This window comes from Strigops habroptila, chromosome 6, assembly GCF_004027225.2.
Source record: "Strigops habroptila isolate Jane chromosome 6, bStrHab1.2.pri, whole genome shotgun sequence".
Lineage (NCBI taxonomy): Eukaryota > Metazoa > Chordata > Aves > Psittaciformes > Psittacidae > Strigops > Strigops habroptila.
In genome coordinates, this window is record NC_044282.2 from 27,531,630 (window position 1) to 27,553,350 (window position 21,721).

Genomic DNA, 21,721 nt, shown 5'->3' on the forward strand with positions numbered 1-21,721 from the left:
TTCAGGAATATCATCCCATTCTAAAATTAACTGGTGGCTCCCTGACAGTACAGCTGCTAATTAGAAATATAACTACTCTTCATATTTCACTATGTATTTTTTCACTGGAATATCTCAATTTTCTCCTTCCTGCTGCTAAATGACTTAGAGGTATTATCACTATTTGAAGTGACCACTGTAGTATAAACATACCTTTGTCCTGGAAGTATTTTTATTTTGCCTCCTTTCATTCCATACAAATGCAATAGCAGCCATGAAGTGAACACCATGATTCATTGAAATTGGACCCAAAAGTTCGAGAATCTGCTGCCTCAAATTCTGAAATATGGAAGCAGAACATACCTTTAGATAAGCATCTCAGCATTATGTTCAAAACAGCTAGCTACAAAGACATACTTAGATGGTAATTATCACTAGCTTTTCATAAAAATGGAAGGATTCACTCAGAGGTTTATAAACCCCTATTCTACATCTGATACTCTTCAATCACGTTATTCATGACTACGACAAGGGAAGATAAAATACACTTGTTGAATTCGCAAATGATAATAAAGTAGGAAGCAACTGATAGAAAGGTACAGAACTAAAAATGATCTGACAAACTCAAAAAGCATCCTGAAAAAAAAGTACTGCAATAAAGTTTTAGTCTTTGCATGCAAAGGTAGGGATAAACAACATTAGTGATTCAGGATGAGAAACTATTTAGACAGTGGTGCTACAGGAAAAAAAAGTCTTGGGATTATAGTGAATACAAACTCACCATGGTAACTTTGCAAGGAAGGGGAGAAGAGCATTCATAAATAGCAACGTCTCATGACAGACATTAAATATTTCCCCTGAGGGAAGACACCATATACCATGTCCAGTTTGGGCACCTTACTTCAAGAAATGTACCACAAACTGACAGAACTCAAACTATAAAAAGAAAGATAAGTGCTATGGAATATGACCTACAAGAAGGGACTGAAATGGGTTTGTATATAGTCAGGAGAAAATCACTAAGTTGAAATATAACAGTTATCAAATGTGTATAAGGTAATTAGGAAGAAGAAAGGAAGATGATGCTCATGTCTGCCACAAATAGTAATGGACTTGCTTTGTGGCAAGTAAGATAAAGATTGAGAAGTAGGGGTGGTGGAGAAATCCTAAAAAGAACATGATACCCTGCGAGACTGTAATATTCACTGTTGAAAATTTTTGTAACATGTTTTTTAGGCATGTCAGAAGCTATTTAGGTAGACATAGGTCAGGAAATGCATTTCCTGAGCATTGTCTTGACCTGTTTTCTGTGATAGGAAGACTTCAGACAAAAATGCACTTTATCTTTTTCCTGAAAGCCATTTTTACCTTGATCAATTTCAGTAGGAATTGTCTAAGCTTGCAGAAAACTGCTACACATGATCCCAGAGCTTGCCTATACACTTCATGCACTTGCCAAGAGCATGGCTGCCAAAGCAACCTAGCTGTACTGAAGCTTAAAAAGCTTGTTTTTACTTTAGACACACAATGCTGTAGAATTCCACAGTTTCGTGTGTTTTTAACCACATCCCTCAACTCCAAGGCAGCTACAAAAGCATTACCTGAAAGCAAAAAGGTGAAAAAGCAAAATAACCTATCCTGATAATACGAACAAGATGAATTCAAACTGGACTTTTTCATATATAGGACATTGAATGCTTAATGAGTGGCTTATATATATATATTTTTTTTTCAGGATGGCTTTCTTTTTTTCTGTAGAAAGAAACAGGTGAGACGTTGTCTTGATGTGCTCAAGTTGAAAAGCAGATTCAATACCCGTTTATAAACCCCTTGGTTTTGGGTGGGTGAGTAAATGAGGACAAAGGTATTAAAATTCAATTTACATTTAAGGGAATGGAATTGGATTTAGTTAGACAGAGGTATTAATGAACAACTTAAATGATATTATCCCTGATATTCTGACCTTTGTTGACCCAAGATTAATAGTTGTAATGGATGCAGCAGCAGCAGCAGTAGTTTTCTCTGAAGAATCTGCAAGGTGAAGGATGCTCCAGAGCAAAGTCACAGAAGACATGATCATATGCAAGATAGATAGGATCCCATTGCGTGCTTCAACCAAGTGCTTCTGATCTACATTAACCAAAAGCTAGTAGATTCAAAAGGGAGAGAGGAGTAAAAGCATTAAATATCTATATAAATAGCATAAATAAAATAGTGTAAATTTAGACTTAACAGACATGGAAGCTTTCAGCCTTAACTCTTTTTCAAAACAGTTTTTCCATAATTCTTACAGTATGTACAGGTTTGAGTCTATTAAAAATAATAGTTACAGAATCTTTTGAATCAGTTGTACAATATCAAATGTATTATGAACATGTGAGGCCTCATGTTTACAGCAGTCAGTTTTGCATCATCTGCCTATACCTTTGCAAAACAATTTCAAAATTTTAAGTGTAACTAATACTCCAGGCAAAATTATTTACTTGCGCAGACAATAAACACTCTTCAGTTACTTTTAAATTCACAGAAGGCTAAGAGATGTAAGAATAACAACAAAAAAGCAGATACAAGATTGCAGAGAGCAGGATAAAAATTTTCTTGCAGAATCTGGGCCAAATTCTTAACAGAAACTATGCTAAGAATATCAGATCTAAAAATATTGCTTGACTAAAGACAAATTATGAATACACAGAAGGAACAGAAAGGGAATGTTTTGACATATTGCCAGATGAACACAGTCAAGCCAGAAAGTAACAGGCTACGCATCAGTCTGGGAAGTTTCACAAAACAAAGACAGCTAGTTAGACAGACGTTAGTTATTTCAGGGTAACCAAAAAAACCCAAATAACAAACCAAGCAATCAAAACAAAAAAAGAAAAATCCATGTATGTTTAGTAGAAAATTGTTTGCCTGAGATGTGTGTATTACCAATAAAAACCATACTTATAGCTAAGACAAGATCTTTATTTGATATCTTCCTCACCCAGATCTTCATATTTGCTAATATAACCACGGTCCTTAATTTGACGTGTACTGCATAGGAACCTCTCAGACACCCAAATAATTTTACCTGATGATACTGCGTTGATGGATCCAGGAGGCAATAATGAATTATTGTTGTGATCCCTTCTAATAAAGTAAGAACCATGTCTGGGGGAGTGACTGATGCCATCCAGAGAGGCCTAAAATGAGAGATTGTTTTTTTTGTAGAACAGGTTAATCTGGTTGTAAAGTAATTCAATATAATCAAATCTGCTTAAAAAGATTATACACCTCTACATACCATACACATACCTATTATCAGATAATCCAGTTTCATATTTATACTGCTGAATTAAATTATCCAAGTTTCTGCAGAGCTGAAGAGTCACTGAAACAACCACCCTTTGAAGAACTTTTCCCATGTAAGGCAACGTAGAAGTGATAAGGCCAATCCACTGGGGATGCATTTTACAGGCACAGTGCTGGTGTAAAGCTCGTATCACTGCGCAGAGAAACATGCCTTGGCAGGTTATCGGCTGGGAATGTAAATACTGAAGAGAAGTCATCGGCTGCTGGGGACCGATGTGCTCCAAGTCCGTTACGACAAAGTCAAAGCCCGTTTCATTTTCCTCAGGCACAGTCATTACTCTGTGTTCTAGCACAATCAGCCGCTGAAGTACTTTTAAAAGTTGGGACTGCAGAGTACTGCCATTGTCAAATTCATCTTCAGAAAAGTTTATAAGGCTGTCTTCAGAGAAACCTTCTTCTACAGCCACTATGTTTTTCCCAGCCATCTTTTCGCTATGCCATTTCTGTGCACTGAAGATAGAAGATAGCAGACAATGCAGGATCACTTTCTGAACCTTGCACTTGGACAACATGTCCGAAATAAAACTCGGAAAGCCCTTCGCAGAGCTTTCTATGACTTTCGCCAACTCAGCAAAGAGAAGTGTCAGAATTTCTATACTCATCATTTGCATATTACGGTTTCCTATTAGATCTTGTGAGGTTACTTTAACGTGAGTTGGATAGTGGCTCCGCATATAGTATAAACACAACGAGATAAGAATTTCTATGTACATAGAGCTCCGAAAGTTATGGTTAGAATCAACGGGGATGTGACTATAGAAATCCTTGCCCATAACAGATATCCGATGCCTGGCGAGAAGATTCTGGAGCAATGAAAGCTGAGGAGTGTATGCATTGTTGACACTGGTAGTGGAGATAGCACTTACAAAAGCTGAAGGATTTGTTTTCAGAATTGCTTTAATTGCAGAAAAAGCATACAATGTCCTTGAAGAGTCATACAGCTGGAGATAAAGCAGCACATGTTGATACAATGGATGGATATTAAAATTGGGAGATTTTCGCACTCCCGGGGACCCCACATCACTTTCTATTTCTGAAATTTCTCCTTCTCCACAACTGTACCAGTTTTCTAAATCAAGACCATCACTAAAGAAGATGTTTGTTTGTTTAAGCTTTTCTGTTTGTGCTTTCTTCTTCTCTTCATCTTTCTTTTTGGCTATTTTCACCTTAGGTTTTGCACCTGGCTGCTTACCAGCCTCTTTAACAATTGTTTCTTTTTCTGACATTTTTTCTGGCAGCTTTCCTTTAAAGCTGAACTGGATACTACTGTGGCTTTGCTTTCTGGACTTTGATTCAGTGGAAGAAAGAGTGAGATCGGAGAGGGATTGCTGACTTTCTACAATACAGGGTGAAGAGTTATTTCTTGAAATTTCATCTACTAAGCTCTCAAGCCCAGTCTCAGTTGAGGCCGATAGCAATTGGGAGCTGTCGTTACTAAGCAAACTACTCTGGCTACTTTGAATATTTTGATCTTCATTTTTTGTCACCTCCACAGAGTTATCCAAAGGACTGAATTTACATGGAGTATCCTCAGAGTGTAGGCTATGTTTAACTGGTTCAGCCTCTTCTCCGAGACCACTTACAACTTTGCATATAAGATCTGTAACCACTTGTTGCACAATTTCATCAGGTGAATCTTCTCTCAGAGTCTGAGAGCTATCTTGAGCACTCAGGCTTTCTGTTTCCACTTCGTAACTGATGTTGTCTCCAGTAGATGACTGGGAACAGCCAGAGTCAGAACTCTGCAGTATTTCAACTTGATGGTCAGGAAGGTCAAAGTCAGATACAACCATTGGTATGGTCTCACTGCTGGTACTTAACAAGGAAAGCCTGTCACTCAGAGGGTTGACAGTCAGGCTGAAGTTCTCCATTTCGTCCATAGCGAGTTGTTTTTCATTGCTTTCTTTGGGTATAATAAGCTGTTCTTGGCTTACAGGCACATGGGAAAATGCTTAAAGATAAAACAAAAGAAAAAGTTATACGTATAGTATTTTGGTTTTCAGAATTTAAATTAAAATTTAGAATTTAAACTATTAAGAAGACTTCAAATTATAAAGGCATTGTGAATAGTGCCTTCCCACTTCACAGCAGAAAAAAAATGACGTTATTATGGCAACAACACACATTCACATAATCAAAGCAAGATTACTTTAGCAGCAGATCTTAGCAAAACAACATAGTTCTCCCATGAAACCTTATGCCATCTTGTCTGCTTGTGTTTTCATAAAAAAGAATTGTTAGTATGCTACTAAGATTACACAATACATGCAAACACCTTCAAACTTATCAGTATGTTTTCAGCCTGCCCCACATCAGCGGTCCTAATTCATAAAAGCATTTAATTTCATGGTTAAGCTTCAAGTTATATTCTTAAGATCAACTGAAATTTAGTGAGACCTAAGATAATGCTCTGTATTAAAATACTTGCAATCCTCTTAACTTGAGAACGATAAAACTTTCAATGATGCTTGGGATACCCAAACTTGAATTAGAAAAAACATGCACAAACACACATATAAGCAGTAGCTATACCAGCACTTTGTTTTGCCAGTTACCCTCAAAAATTCCTACATTTTTAATGTTGCATCCAAATAACAAAGAAATTACATAAGGAACTTTCTACAGTCTTCTTGTGTACATACCATCAGCACAGCTAAACTTCTGCATAAAATGCTTTTCATTTTCTTCTTCAGGGTGATAGGGAGATTTGGTCCAGTAACATTCAGCCTGTACTCGCTGAACAGAAACTCGCTGAGTTTTTGGATGGAGAAGCAGTAGGAGCAAAGGTTCAAGAACCCTTGCAATATCATGTCTTTGAAGCACTTGATTTAACCAGGCTTGTCCCACTGACCATGTAGAACCATCCAAGCTATTAAGGCTGTCCAGCATGATAAACAAAGATCTAGAACAGAAAGAAGAACAAACCTAGCACAAACTACACTACTCACAGAATAATCCCATTTTTATCTGATACATGATAAAGTTCAACATGTCGGTACCTATTCCAGTGTCTTCTTCATATTATACAGTATTTTCTTTTAGAATTCAAGCTTTTCAACCTGAAGTTCTATATTTCACTCTAGCCTAATGAAGAAATGGCCAGAAAGAGCTAGTAATAAAGTCAATTAAGACAGCTGCTCTAATAGCAGCAGTTGTACAGTCAATTCAAGTATTTGTACAGCTACTAGCAAAACGAGCTGTAGTTGCCTACTAACTGCTAGTTTTAAAGATAAAACTTTAAAAGCCAATTCACACAGATGCATGGGAAAGAGAAGATAACTTGTTCAAAGATTTTTCTTCAAGAACGGAGAAGAGAAATATACTTGACAATTCAGCACCTCCTACTGTCATTGTTTTCTTTTTTCAATAGTTTTAGCCTTTAAAATACTTCTGAGACTTGGGAAAAAACCCAGTATATATTGAACTCTGAAATTGACTGGTTTACATCCTCCAGTAGCACACATTCATAAGCGCTTTGCTGTATGTACAGAATTTATCGCCACGTCTGCAATGAGTGACACTATCAAGCCAAAGAAATAACAATCTTTAACTCTGCTTCCTACTGCTAAGTATATATTAGGAAATTTAAATAAGCACTTTTCCACAACATATGTGCTGGCTGAGGAAGATGAGACAAGTTCAGCATCTGGATCATTCAGTTTTCTTCTAAGAAGGTAGTCTGATACCAGAATATAAGCCAGAAATCCTCTGCTCCTTGCCAGAAATCACATCTTACACAAAACAAAAGTTAAACAAGAGAACTTTCTTGTCTTAGTGCTTACTTGCAATTTTTCTCTTAAGTGTTCTTAGCTTTATTGTTACATCCATTTTCATACAATTCACTTCTAGGTTGACTTCTCTTTCCTGCTTTTGTTTTTACAAAATCACAGCAAGAACTCACATACGATGTTCAATATACACTAATGTTTTAACCACAGTGATGGTTAATGAATCGTGTGACCATTCTTGTCCTACTCTTTACAGCTACCAGAAGAATTTACAGCTTACATAATCATCGTGAAAACAATTTTGTGTAACATGAATTCATTTCTTGTCCTCCTTCCTTGCTCTTAGTTCCCACTGTAGTTCTCCAATTTCTAAACACTGTATGCTGCCAGTATAATGTAGTTCAAGATTTTTAAGCAAAATTATTTTAACTGAATCATGCTTACAATCACCAACCTGTCAAAGGTACGGCCAAAGGAAGAAGACTTGTTAATATGAAGGTCACGGGTGAGATGCCATAGCACTGCAAACTTTGCATGAGCTTCCATTCTTATTTTCTGTGGACAAAATTATGTTAGATCTATCAGAATACAGCAGCCTCTGAGAAGAACTGGATAGATAAAAAAAAAGAGAAAAAATGTATACAGCACCTTAAAAGATAAACTGAAATTCTTAAAATTAATTTTGTTGACTGTGCCTTCAAATCCTATTTTCTAACATTAAAAACAGTAGTGGGCAACAATAGGTCTCTGCAAACAATTTAGCAGCATGAAAGGATTCTTCCCCATCTTGATCTTGGCTGTCTTAGTTTCAAAGTTCAGCTTGTAAAAGTTTTAAATACTTAATATAGCTTGAACAATACTCTCACAAGTTGCACAGCTCTGTTTTCAGTGAGTTTATCTATACGTATCAAGGCACTAGAAGAGATAACGAAGAGAGCAGGAAGAAACATGCAAGCTCTTCAATACGAAAACTCAAGCATATAGAGGCAGAGAGAAGAAGCAGAAAAAGAAATTTTTAGAGATAATGTCTGGAATGGTGTGATTAAACACAGTATCCATGGAAATAAGGGAATGAAAATAAAGTTGGCTAGAAAGAGACAAGAATTTTCTAGGTAGCTATGATCTAGATAAAGTTCATCACTAACATGACAAATTTAGCTCTGGAACTTAAGAGTTTTATTTGGACAAATACGACATGTTTACTGCCCACAGGACTTCCAATGACTAGTAAGAATATGCAGAATATTTAATGAGGAAAGTGGTATTAAAGTAACAATTTTTATGCCTTTATCTCTTTACTATGACTGATAAAGATAATGAGTTATTCCAGCAAGGCTGTAAACAATAGCAAATGCCATGCTATGATATGAACACATGGGTACATGTATTAAAACCAGCTTTACCCAAAAGACAAGGAAGCTACTAAGAAGTTTTGGGGGTGAACCAGACATTCCAGATGGTCATACTGAATAAAACATCAAAATTAATTTCAAATACAATCAGGATTTAAACTAAATTACTAGATGATAAGCACAGACAAGAGTAGGAACATTTTCACTTGTTTGTTCTTAAAATATGTGCTTATAGGGAATGAACAGTAGGGATATTTGCCTCTAATCAAAATGAGACCAAACTGTAACCTGTTAATACCACTGCAACAATCTGGCATACTTCCAGACTTAATTTACAGCACACAGCTTAAGTAGCTTTGGAACATAACTGCTTTAAGTAAAAGTTAGAAAAACTGAAATTTACAGAAAGGACACAAGACAGATCACATCAGGCATAAACTAAAGAAAAAAAAAAAGAAACAGCAACATTCTGGGAAGCAAAGCAAACACCACATGTATTTACTAAAAATATGCTTCTCATAGCGAAAAAAAACCCTAAAACCCACACCACCACTACAAAATACATACCGCACAAAACAACTCACTAACATCTGCTGAATAAAGAGTGAAAATAACAATTCTCCAACACATAACAGTAAGCCCTTGCAATCCATGCTGGGAAGATGTAAGAAATTCTTGTTACCACAGAAAGGTTGGCAGGTATGAGCAAGCACCACATCCACAGTCACAGCAGTTCAGAGACCAGCCTAATAAGTGAAACTATAAATCATCAGCAGTTTTACCAATATGCCAAGCTGTGAAGTGCAGTGATTGACAGGCTGGCTCACATTCTCTTTTGTTGACCTGGTTACTTTCTGGTAGAAAGGGATAAAGGTAGCTGCTTCTGAAGTCACAGCCATGAGCTGGCAGAGCATGTAAGCAAAAAATTCCCTATCATTCATTCTGTTGAGGCTGTAAAAACAGTTCATATATCCAAAATTTAAAACATTACAAAGGTCTGAACTCGAATGTCAAATTGACAGCCTCCATCTGAAACACATTTCTAGGGGACAACGGGGAAGGAAAAAAAAACCCAAAAAAAAACAAACAACAAACCCAAAACTGAGTACCTGTCATGAAAAATAGGATTCCTTCAAACAATAGTAAAAGCTAAGCATGTTCTTTATATATCAGGAGGCAGAGCGTAACTTTTGATAAGAGATAACTTCTCCTACATAAATCTGTTGCTAAATGCTGAAAAGCCGCCTTTATCTAGCATAAAACTACAGAGGCTCATCATAGACCTAAGAAAAACACCATCTGTCAACAGTCTGAGTATCTGGCAGCTTCAAAAGATTTTGAAAATATTATTTTATTGCATTAGCTAAACTTATAGCAAAACAGAAGTAAGCAATAGGATAACCATGATCACTTCTGAAAAACAGCCAGCAAGGAGATACAGAGACCTTTGAGCAGCAATAAGGAATGACAGAAATCCACTGAGGTGGGTCATGTGCAAACATTATAACCTGTGGTAGCAGACCAGGAGACAGAACAAGTGATAAAATAATAACGAGAAACCAAACTGTGAGAGAGGCAAACAAACAGTTCTGGTCACTTGAGAGGTTCTGCCAAATTATAGTCCATGGCTTTTGACATAAGTGAGAGATGGAAAGTAAAGACCTTTAAGAAAAGAGTGTCGTGCTGCAGAGAAATGCACAGACAACTCACAAACCCAGGTCCATGTCAGTCAGAGCAGAGCAGCCAAGCACATTTCCCACAAAGACACATATGAACAGAAAAATGGTGATTACTGGTAAAGCAGTTCACTAGTTACCCTCTAGAACTGGCAAATGTAGCAGAAACAGAATTCAATTTTTTTAAGGACAAATAAATAAGGAAGAGAGGGACCACATGAGATTGAAGAAGAATTGTACAGAAGCCTCTTCATAGAAAAGTAGCTGGTCATTGGAATTCCCCCACTTCCCAACAGGGGAAAAGAATCTCACAGAAATACTTTATTTAGAAATAGTTAACCAAGACAAGTGTCAGAACATGGAGCTCAAAACTATATAGCATAGTTCTTGGGACCTGGAAATAAAATAAAATCTTATTAGTTACAAGCCGCTCTTTCATCTTATATTTACATTAACTCTTAGAAAACAGTCAGAATCAGGTAATATATAAAAACAGTCAGAAAGACAAAAAAAGAAAAAACAACCACCCAGCCAACCCAATTCACTGCTGGTTTAAATGCGAAAGGAAAGTAAGGCTGAAGCACCAAATTAATAATATCAAAGGCAGCAGACTCATAAGGATGCATCTCACAGAAAGGGAAAGGAATTGAAAACAGATCTCAAACTGTAAAAAGAAGGTGGTGACACAAAAAGAAAGGCAGTAAAAACATCACAGCTGAGAGAGAGAGAAAAGAGAAAGCAAAAGGATAGAAAAATAAAGGGAGCCACACATGACTGTCTTAAGAAAGAAGGAATCCAACTCCCCTATCAAGAAAAGCAACAGAGACATGGTGATGACAATAACTTGGCTGTTGCTCCTTCTCCCAGTTGTGGAAGAAAGGAAGCAGAAAGTCTAGATGTTGTAATAGAAGAAATTATTAGACAAGATGCAAGAATTAGCTGAAATAGAAGGGAGCACATCAGAGGACTGAACTACAGCTGGTTAGGATGCAGCAAAAAAGTGTGCTTAAATTCAGTGAAGCTGTACAGGGAAAGAAAAGTTGTTAGGACAACTGGAATGGAATCTAGAAAATCTATATTCAATTACTATTATTACAAACACTTCACAGGTTTGTGAAACACCAAGACATCATGAAAACAGGGCTCAAATACTACAGACATAAGGTTAAGGTTTCTCGCGAGTAGGAATATAGGAAAGAGTGGCAGTGTCAAAGGGTGGACAAATCTGATGTTCTGCATGCATGTAAAAAATAAAGAGTATTTTTAATGTTTGAAACAATCAATATAAGGCAACATTATTTCAATATTGAAGTTATTTATACCCTCCTCTGGGGCACCAAGTCCTTCTTCTAAACATGTTCTATAGTTATATCCTTAAGTCATCTTTTAGTATCTTTCAGTAGATATATGAACAACTTGCCTTGTCTCTGTGAGTCAGCTGCTGGCTAATAACATCTTCACAAATGCTAGAAGATGGAACGAGGTTGTGCAGCTGGTAGAAGAGCTCCACACTCTTTTGATGATGCTGAGGAGTTCCATCACCCAACTGGTCCCAAAGAGTTAAAGCTATATGCTGTGTACATGAGAATAAAAGTGGCAAGAGACACAAGTGAATGAATACTATGTCTTTTTTGCCTTTAGACTATGCTGAACTCTACGCATTGATGGGAGACGTTAAATCTGATGATAACATATGACCAACAGACAATCTATAAAACTGTTCTTTTTCTGTTTTTATGAATATAAGGAACTGTTTGAAACACTGCAGTGACTTACTACATAAAAAATTCCTGTCAGGAGTCAGAATTCTCAGGTATTTCCAGAAATAAATTTTCATAAAAATATAATTAACTATGTAATGTACCCTGTTGCTGATTATTTTTTGTAAATTATTTCTTCCACAAATTACACAAATGCAGTTTGTGGTTTACCAGAGTCCTACACTGTGGACATCTCAGTTTCATACCTTTGTTAATTAATTATGCTATTCAACCACATTTTATTTATATTTTAAAAATATTTCTTCAAATAACATTTTTCACCCAAGCAGTCAGTAAGACAATCACAATGGGAAAACTTACTATGTACTTTCATTTAGAATCTAACACAGGTTACAACTGTTATTCAAATTCTCAACAAGAAAATTTGGTTTACCATACCACAAATGGTAAAGTGGCCAAGACTGTCAGCCTTCACCAGGCAGAGAAGTCTAAAGAAAACAGCAATGAGATACCACATTGTACCTTGAAGAAATCTGTCTTTTCAGCCATATATCTCAGATTGCCTTGAGTAAGAGGAGGTCTGATGACCACAGCCACTCTTCCCTGGTTAGGGCTAAGAGGCTGAGCAGTTTCCACACTGTTCAGATTTTCTCCAGTGACAAGAGCAACAGATTGAGTCAATCCAACCAAGTCCATCACAAGGGAAATAGTAACACCCTGAACACTGAAATCGCTTGCTTGCTTGCAAGCATTCATTAAAGTCTGTAACCACAGTGGAGGCTGTACTTGTTCACAGTCTGAAATAAAAATCACAGATGATTCATTCATTTAACAATTTTAAATATTATTATTTTTTACTCTTATATCCCATAACAACATGCACAATTATCCTTTATATTTCATATTTCAACCTGTGTGGTGTATGGGTTTAGGAAAAATGTATGCAGGAGAAAGATTATTTTAAAGATAGATATACATGCAGAATTACCTAATTAGGAATGCAATACTGTATCACTTCAAACATTCACTAACCAAAGATAAATAGGAAAATTTGAACAAGGAAGAGAAAAAGAGATTTTATGGAAATGCATCCCCACAACTTCATGTTTTAAACAAAAATCGGTCTTTTATCAGCTTGCACATCCTTTTATTTCCCTTCCTCCTTCAGGAAATTCTTGACCATCAATCAAGTCTTAATATTGTAAATTTTAGTCTGAATAATTCGGTAGTATTTTATATACAATATCTAAAATATTATTAGATATTATTTTAGATTATATAGAAATTATAGTATACAAGCATGATGAATTATTTACATATATTATTTATAAACTAAATTTATACTGACAAAAAAATAGATGGAGAATTTCCTGGCAATACTTAAAAGTAAAAGTATCTGTGAAAATTGATGTTTTCGGTGGCAGAAACTTGCTCCTATTAGCTCATACTCTGCTTTCACTGTAGGCAGTTGTTTTCCCCTTCTTACTATTCCCTCGCTTAATACCACACACTGGCCTGATAATGCAACTGTCTCTCTCTGAAGTTCACAGTCACCTCCCAAGTGAATAATGTACCCTTTTATTTTAGAAGTACCAAAGTACTTTTCCTTAAAACTTCAAACGGACTGTATTGATTGTGTTCCTAAAAAAGGCAAATGCTTCTTGAATCTGACATAAGTGAAGTGCTATTTAATAGGCACAAATAAAGTTTCTATTTAGAATTAAGGACGATGCAATCTCTAATTTATATCCACAATAGTTAACTTTGCAATGTAAATTGGAGCCTAAATATACCTAACAATTCTACATAATGTTCTACAGTTTACAAATATAAACATTCTTCTGAGCTTGAAGCTCAATTCCCCTTTTAATTTCTTCAGTTAAAAATAGCACACATTTATCTGAGAAATTAAGTATATAGCAAAATTTAAGCACTATTATGTTCTATCAATATCAGATTAATTTGGCTCCTTCAAATAAACACTGATGACTCTCACTGTTGATTAACGGCAGTTAGGTCACATCACTAATGCAAACCTTCAAAACCATGTACTGAATTTAGGAACCCTTCAATAAAAGCAGCCTCTTCTGCAGTACAAAAACGTACCACTAGTTAAAGAAAAGGCTGGTGTGCAAATTATGGCAACTACATTCTCCATGCTCTGTTCCACTGGCATTCTCTGTTATGGGAAGCAGGACTGACAGACCAGAAGCGCAACCAAAGTTAGAACTGTAAATTGAAGACTTCATGAACTGATGGAAAGGATTGTCCATCTAAAATGTCCCATTTTACAGTAATCCAGAACTGTCAACATCTGAATCACATTTCTGTATCTGTATGTGTTCACGTATCTGTGAACACATTCACACTTCACAAACCCCACCATTTTTATTTTGCTTTCTAATGCAATTGTAGCTAGAAGAATTGCTTTCAAGAGCTGTTCCTTTAATAGAAGCAAAGTAATATTAATTTCTTATCTGGGATGATTTTTATTGGACAGAAGCCTGCAATTTCTGCATATTGCACAAAGAGATTAATGTGCGCACCAATGCAAAATTGCTAAAATGAAGCCAGAAACACACTTGATGTCAGCTGTGGCTATTACAAAACATGACATAGAAAACATCAGAGATCCATACAGAGGAACATCTGAAAACCTAGATTCTACTCTTAGGCTTTCATTTGCATAATTTATATTTGTCACCCCAATATTAATCAGTATCAAATCCCATGTCACCAATATTCTTAAAACTCTATGAGAAAATAGTTTAGTTTCAAAAAAGCAAACCAATTAGATACATAAGGAAACTTACATTACTGAGAGGAACAGCAAACAGCAATACATACAATGCATAAATATTATTTACTCTCTTTTTTTTTTTAATAAAACAACAAACAAACTATTTCAAAAGCAAAAAACAAAGAAAAGTGCAGCTTACCAACTTCAGGCTTCCCAGGATGTAATTCCGAAGTACGGTTTCCTTCAGCAATGTAAACGGGAAAGCTTGAACATTCAAGATACAGCTGACAAGCAGCAACAAAGGCAGGAAGGTATTCTTTTGGTGTTTTTTTCTTGTTTGTTTTCTTCACTTTAGCATCACCTTGTGATTCTCTGTCCCATTTTGTGGTCTGTCCTTGGTCTCTAGTGGGGTCTAGTGGAAGCTCTGCCCCTATGGGCTGAGACAAGGAATTACTCTGAATGATATACAGGTTGATAAATCTGGTTAAAAACTGCTGGACATATTCCAAACAGCACTGCATTGCAGTCTTTTGGATTGTTTTCCCACTTCGAGTTGCTGTCCCCTGTGTCATCATGGAAGGAGGCTGTACAATGGTTTCCTCAGACCCCACAGTTGATGCTGTCTCAGTCTCTGAGGATGTGCTACCAATAATAGGAATGCCAGGCACACCGTGACCTTCATTCAGTGCTCTGTCAATGTCATCAGTTGTATCTGCCTGGTACTGTACAAACTCAGTGAATCCACTTTCTGATGATCGACTGCTTGGAGGATTTTCACCATCTTCAAATACATCATTAGGATTTTCAAGTGAAACTGACGGCACCTGGGTGAGATAAAAGTTTAACAATTGTTCAAAATGGGTTATTTAGGTTCTAGTGTGAAAATACTAATTTGTTTTTCTATCCAAAAGCAACAATTTCATTCCACAGTTTAAAATCCATTCATATATTTTATGCAAAATGATGTTTTGGTGTTTTAGTAAATTTGCCAGACCAAGCTAAGTATAAAAGAAAAAGCCTTGTTTATCAAGTAAAATACTTCAAATATTATGATATGAAGAAATGGATAGGCACAGGTATTATTAATTTATACAATATCATAAACCAAAATATACATACATTAAAGGAAACCCATCTCTTCCAGCAGGAAGCAGGGCATCAAACTATATTGCTTATGGTATAAGCAATATAAATATAAAAAGCAATAAATTCTTTTAATTATTTAGATTTCAACATGTTCTATAAAAGGACAAGATATTTATCTGTTAATCAGAAACTGTTGCAATCACAAAGGAGTGAAAAATGCCTGCAGGCAAAGGAGATGAAAAGATGTCAGCCAGGAAGAATGGGAAGCAATGAGAGATTAGGAAAACGTATAGACTTCTCTGATCACACTTTTGAAGTTCCCACTGCATAAGCAAATAAACACATTAGCTATGAAATTATTTTAACCTAGGAACTGTCTAGATATGCTGCTAATAGAAGAACCACAACTATTAAATTTTGTCTCATTGGAAAGGCAGGATCAGTGTCGTTTAACATTATATCTGTAAGTTGCCAAAATACCTTAAAAAAGTGAACTGTGGAGCTGTAAAAGAAGAATAAAATTTTTCATAATCTAAAAACCATTCTTCACCCTTCCACATTTATACTAATAAAGCTAGCTCAAGCTCTCAGCAAAATTTATGCTCTCTGATTTAAGAAGTTGTCTGATAAACATGGGTGGAATCGTTAATTCATAGATATATATCTGCTACAACTTTAACTAGCATCTTTCTTTTAATATACTAATCCTGAGATTTGGAAGTTGGGTATTTCTTTCAAACACAAAGTTATAATTATAAAAGAAGAAATAAACTTTCATTTAAAAACTACTAACCATTTTCAACTATCAAGAAAAAAGTCACCTCCTAGAAAGAAGAAAGAAGAGTTGCTTCAGCAACAGCAGTTCATCCTGACTCATTGTCCACCTTAATTCCTTATCAGTTTAGCATACGCACAAATCTGATTAATGACTTCTACTCAAAAAGAACCCACAGCAGCTTTCTGGGCTGCTGTAACTCCCTATAGACTTGTTGGTAACTGGTAGAACAATCTTTGCTTCCCGGTGAGAATGTGAGATGAATAGGAAAACAGCTTAAAATAGAAACGCATGAATCAGTGGGAGTAAATGCGGTAAAGAACACTCCCACATGCTTCTCATCTAGCTACCTTACTGGCAACGGTAGACACTGCTTCAGACCTAGGAGGCCTAGAGGTTGTCTTGCTGTCTGACATCCTAATTGCTACGTCTTGCATACAAAATTTGAGCATAATCTAAAAATCTGAATAACTTTTATGAATAAAACCAGAGACATCATTATATACGGTATTTATTACATCTTGCTTTACCAGAGATGGCATAAGAATGAAAATTTGTTTGAAATACCTTTCACTGCCTCCTGTGTTCATATGCACTAAAAATCTTAGAAATCCATTAAAGGTGACCCTGTCTTCTAAAATACAACATAAGAGAACTTAAGAATATGGTAATTAATTTCACTCTATCTATTAACAGAAGCCATGGCCAGATAAGAATTGGTTGTAATTGAAAGAAAAATGCTGCTGAAGGTTCATAGGGCAACATCAATCAAAACAGGCTTTACTAAAAAAAAAAAAAAAAACCAAAACCAAAAAAACCCAAAAACAAAAAATCAAAATAAAACCCCCAAAAAAATCAGTAGAACAAAACCACAGATATCAGCTGACTAGAAAGAATAAGAGTAGATCCTTCATAGAGGATGTTGGAGTCTTATGGACAAGGTGAACACGAGCCAGCAGTGGACCCTTCTGGTGAAGGCAGCCAACCACATACAGGACCATATTAGCACAGCCAAGTACAGCCAGCAGTCAAGGGAACTCCCCTCTGCTCAGCAGTTTTAAGACCACAACCGGAAGACTGTGTTCAAGTTTGCACACATTAGTACAAAACAAACACTGATGTACTGTGTAAGTCCAGTGGAGGGCCACCACATGACACAGAAGGAAAGCTCAGAGAGTTGGATTTGCTCAGTCTTATGAAAAAGAATGTTAAGAGTTTTGGAGGCAGAGAAGGTGTCCTTATCGCTGCCTGTCTGACTTCCCATTAAGTAGTTGAAGAGATGGTGGCACGCTCAGAAATCCACAGTGAAAGAACAAGAAGCAAGGAACATGAGCAGCAATAGTGGAAATTCTGATTAAACACCACAGTGAAAACAAACAAGCTGTACAGGGAAGTTGTGGAATCTTCATCTTGGGCACAAGCTACTCCTGGGGAGATTCCAACTAGACACAAGAGGAAAATTTTTCACAATGAGAACAATCAGCCATTGGAATAATCTCCCCAGGGAAGTGGTGGATTCCCCAGCATTGGAGATTTTTAAGATTCAGCTGGACAGGGCGCTAGGCCATCTAGCCTAGGTCATGCTTGCCTAGAAAGGTTGGATTAGATGATTCTTGAGGTCCCTTCTAACCTGGTATTCTATTCATCCTTGGAGATACTCAAAGCCATGATGGATAGGATCCTGAGTTACCTAACCTAGCTCTAAAGTAGAACCTAACTTTGAAATCAGCCCTGCTTTGAGCAGTGACCTGCAACTGTCACTTCCAACCTGAATTATTCTATGATGTTCTTCTAGTCTCTTCAGCTGGAGAACAAGGATTTCAAGACATGTCACTTAACATACCTTACAGAGTCATGGTTGCGAAGAACAAACTAGACAATGTTAAAAGAGAAAAGACCTGCTAGCTGGTTTGTTTCTTTTATTTCTTTTTAAATGATAAAAAAGAATCTAAGAACAGTGACAGTAAAATAACTGATGGGTATTAACCTGATGCACATAAATTAGATGAGAGCAAAATTTACATATGCCTGACACATAACCAAAATGGATAATTCTTTGAGTCCAGTTATTCTATGTGATCAGACTCTTAAAGTGCTTTAGAACTTCAAACCTTGATTAGCTCATTCTTAGGCCCTGATTCTGAAGTGATTTATATATATATGATATTAAATCTAGATAAACCAAATCTAATCAAAGACTTGTAGGTGGTTCAGCACAGACTTAGAAAGCCCACTTTTCCACACAAAAATCATTTTTCTGAGATGCTACAAACAAATAATCAGTTACCTTTTTATTTTCCCATTCTTTCATGGAGCTGCTGTGTCCACTAGGAAGCTGCAGGATACCTTCTGTACCAGCAGACAGCAATGGAGGTTGAACCTTACTAAGGATCTTTGAGCAGAGCCTGAGAGAATCAGTAAGCTCAGACAAGTGCAAAGTATGAAGATGGCTTGTCAATGCAGAAATCATCCTGAGCAACAGCTGAGGCAAGTGCTCTGTCTGTATTTCAATGTAAGTCTCCTGAAAAAGTAAAACTCATTAGTTGCAACACCAAATTGCACTCTGAATGTTATCTTCTAAAACACTGGCACAGTCAAGCAAATGATAAATATTCTAAACATACGGAACATGGAAGGGAAAATTAATATATTAACATTCAAGAATAAGAAATACATGCTTTATTTAAAAAACAAAACCAAAACAAAATTAACTTTACAGTTGGGTAACTAACAAAGAGAAGTATAATTTAGGCCTTTTTCAGAATTTTACATCTTGTTCATTACATAAACACATTACAAAATGTAACAATAAAGCTAAAGAATGCTACTACTATTATTTTAATAACCTTACTATAAAAGTTTGAGAATGAAAGACAAACAAGTTATTAAGAACGAAAGCAAAAACAGGCTGATTGCCATACCTGACACAGCACTCTCATACTTCTAGTAGGCTTTGAAATGAGAAAGCAAAGAATTGAGGAAAGACAGGTATAGAAAAAACAGTTCCAACAGTCTTTGCTACATTAAGCAACGTCAACAGAAAAAGAAGATACATCTTATCATGGCATTTGGAAGAGCCTTAAAAGTAAGCTGCACAGCTAAACTAGTATATCAAGCTGCAAAAGCCTATACTTGTAATGAATACAGTGTAGTTTTAGAGAAAAGAAATCAAGGACAGACAACAATTTTCAGGCATAAGCATTATAAAACCCACTTTGGTTATATCCAACCAGTCTATTAACAATCATACAATGAAATCAAAACTTCTTCTAAAGGTATCCACCAGTTTATGGCAATATATTTTCAGGAAAAACAGTTAATAGAGCAGATACAGTATTTATCTAGGCTATAAATATACAAAATCCAAGTATTAGCAACAAATAAAGCAATTCTTACCAAAGAAACTATATCCAACAAAAAATCCACTAACAAGCAGAAATTTGTCAGGGGTAATTCAGATTGCTCAGTACCACCTCCAGGCCCAGTCTGAAGTCTGGCATGTAATGTCCTCCTGCAAAATTCAAATGGGGCTTCATGATATTTATCCTTCCCCCCCTTCATTGACCATGTTTCTGTAACTTAATGCAAAGCTGTACACATCAGTGATAATACCTACAAACAAATTACCAAGCTCTCATTTTGCTGTTAAATAGCTCATTTGGGCCCCTTGCATGCTTTCAGAAAAAGCAGCAATCAGCCCTTTTGCTGTAAACCAGTCTTCATTCATAAAATAAGGAAATGGAGGCTACAGAAAATTGCATTTGAAACTCTGCCATATACAATACTTGCTAGTATGAGCATGGGCACCAATAATAGAATTAACAGATGGTGCTACTGGAAGCACAATAATTTTGAAGAGATCTAAACCTAAGACATTAAGCACTTGAGATAAAGACAAACAAAAGTGAAAAAAAAGGCCCATGAGGCTTTAAAGCTGTGCAAGAAGAAAACAAAACAAGCTCTTCTAAATGTCCACTTCAACTTCAGCTGACTGCATTGTTTTACTAGACAAGAATTCATAGTTCCGTTGAGCTTTATTGCTGATTGAAGATGGAACACAAATCCTCTGTGAAATCAGGCTGCAAACTGAAAATACTACAAGCAAAGGACATGAACAAAGGAATAATAATTTGTTTCTCAAAGTAATTTATTCTGTCAGGGGTGGTGGTGAAGGCACTGTCACATTTTCAGCAATAGTTAGTTATGCTAAACTTTTCCCTCTGTTTTGGAAGGGTTCATGAACATATATGCCAGGACGAAAAAAAGGATTTATTTGAAATAATACAAGCATTACAGAAACCAAGTCTGAAACAGTGTCAGTAAGTATTTATCAAAATATTTTTAAAATCATATTTAAATTGCATTCTGTCAGTTACCTATATTTGAGAAGTGGCACACTACTTAACCCACACCTCCATAGGGTTACTGTATCTTGCTAACAACAGATAATTCTCTTCATAGAACTAGCAGCTTGTTTTACATTTCAATGAAATGGTTCCTTTGTATAAGCCATAACATAAACACTTTTTCACATTCTGTGCTCCTACCCAGAAAAATGTACCATTTCAGAAATTACTCACAGATTTGTTCAACTGTAATATCTCATAAATGATGACTTGAATTAACTCACTTATCAAAAATAGCTTTGAGAGAAGGCTCAATAGCAGTGAGTGATACTTAGATAGGAGAAAAAAACAGATATAAGAAATCCTATTTTTAATTTTTAGTGAAGATCATAAGACAAAGCCTAAGACAAAGTCAGAGGGATATCTAAATCACTTTAAAAGTAATAACTGTGATCGGGCAATCAGACTAAATGATACAACAATAACTTACAAATTCACAGTTTAAAATCAAGTGGTTATGTTTTCATTTAATGGTGTAACTTTTAAAACAAGATAATAACTTACATAACATATCAGCTCAGGTAGAAAAAAATCAAAACAAAACAAAAAACCAGAACAAACAGGCAGGATGCCCAAAGCTGGACATAATGTTCCACGTGACTTTAGAAACACTAAGTGAAAGGAAAATTAACTTCCTTTCACCTGCTGACCACACTGCCCCTAACATAGCCCAAGACACAGTTTTCTTTAATTATGAGAGCGTACAGTTGGCTCATATACAACTTAGTGTCCAAAATACATTATTAAGCTAATCCATGAATAATTTAAAAACTCAAAACAAAACAAAAAACCTCCAAACACTCCTCTACAAATTTCATTTGAAATCCCTACATCATCTATCACTCGCTACAGCAACAACTTCTGCTTGTCCCTCTTCCCTTCAGTTAATATTTTCAGTTCTCCCTTA

General features: G+C 36.0%; 1 protein-coding gene across 3 annotated transcripts in view; it reads right to left on the reverse strand.

Moving 5' to 3' along the window:
* Positions 1-21,721, reverse strand: part of DOP1A (DOP1 leucine zipper like protein A) — a 64,422-nt gene that overhangs the window by 15,392 nt on the left and 27,309 nt on the right. For 2 of the 3 annotated variants that reach the window (XM_030489252.1, XM_030489251.1), the window contains exons 12-23: positions 19,805-19,919; positions 19,330-19,359; positions 18,696-18,929; positions 14,747-15,371; positions 12,330-12,604; positions 11,507-11,659; positions 7,513-7,613; positions 5,973-6,232; positions 3,274-5,281; positions 3,050-3,161; positions 1,943-2,125; positions 193-318 (exon numbers count right to left, since the gene is read on the reverse strand). In XM_030489252.1, coding sequence (XP_030345112.1) covers positions 193-318; positions 1,943-2,125; positions 3,050-3,161; positions 3,274-5,281; positions 5,973-6,232; positions 7,513-7,613; positions 11,507-11,659; positions 12,330-12,604; positions 14,747-15,371; positions 18,696-18,929; positions 19,330-19,359; positions 19,805-19,919 — 4,222 coding nt within the window. The remainder of the gene's footprint in view (positions 1-192; positions 319-1,942; positions 2,126-3,049; positions 3,162-3,273; positions 5,282-5,972; positions 6,233-7,512; positions 7,614-11,506; positions 11,660-12,329; positions 12,605-14,746; positions 15,372-18,695; positions 18,930-19,329; positions 19,360-19,804; positions 19,920-21,721) is intronic. The other variant, XM_030489250.1, reaches the window with a different exon arrangement.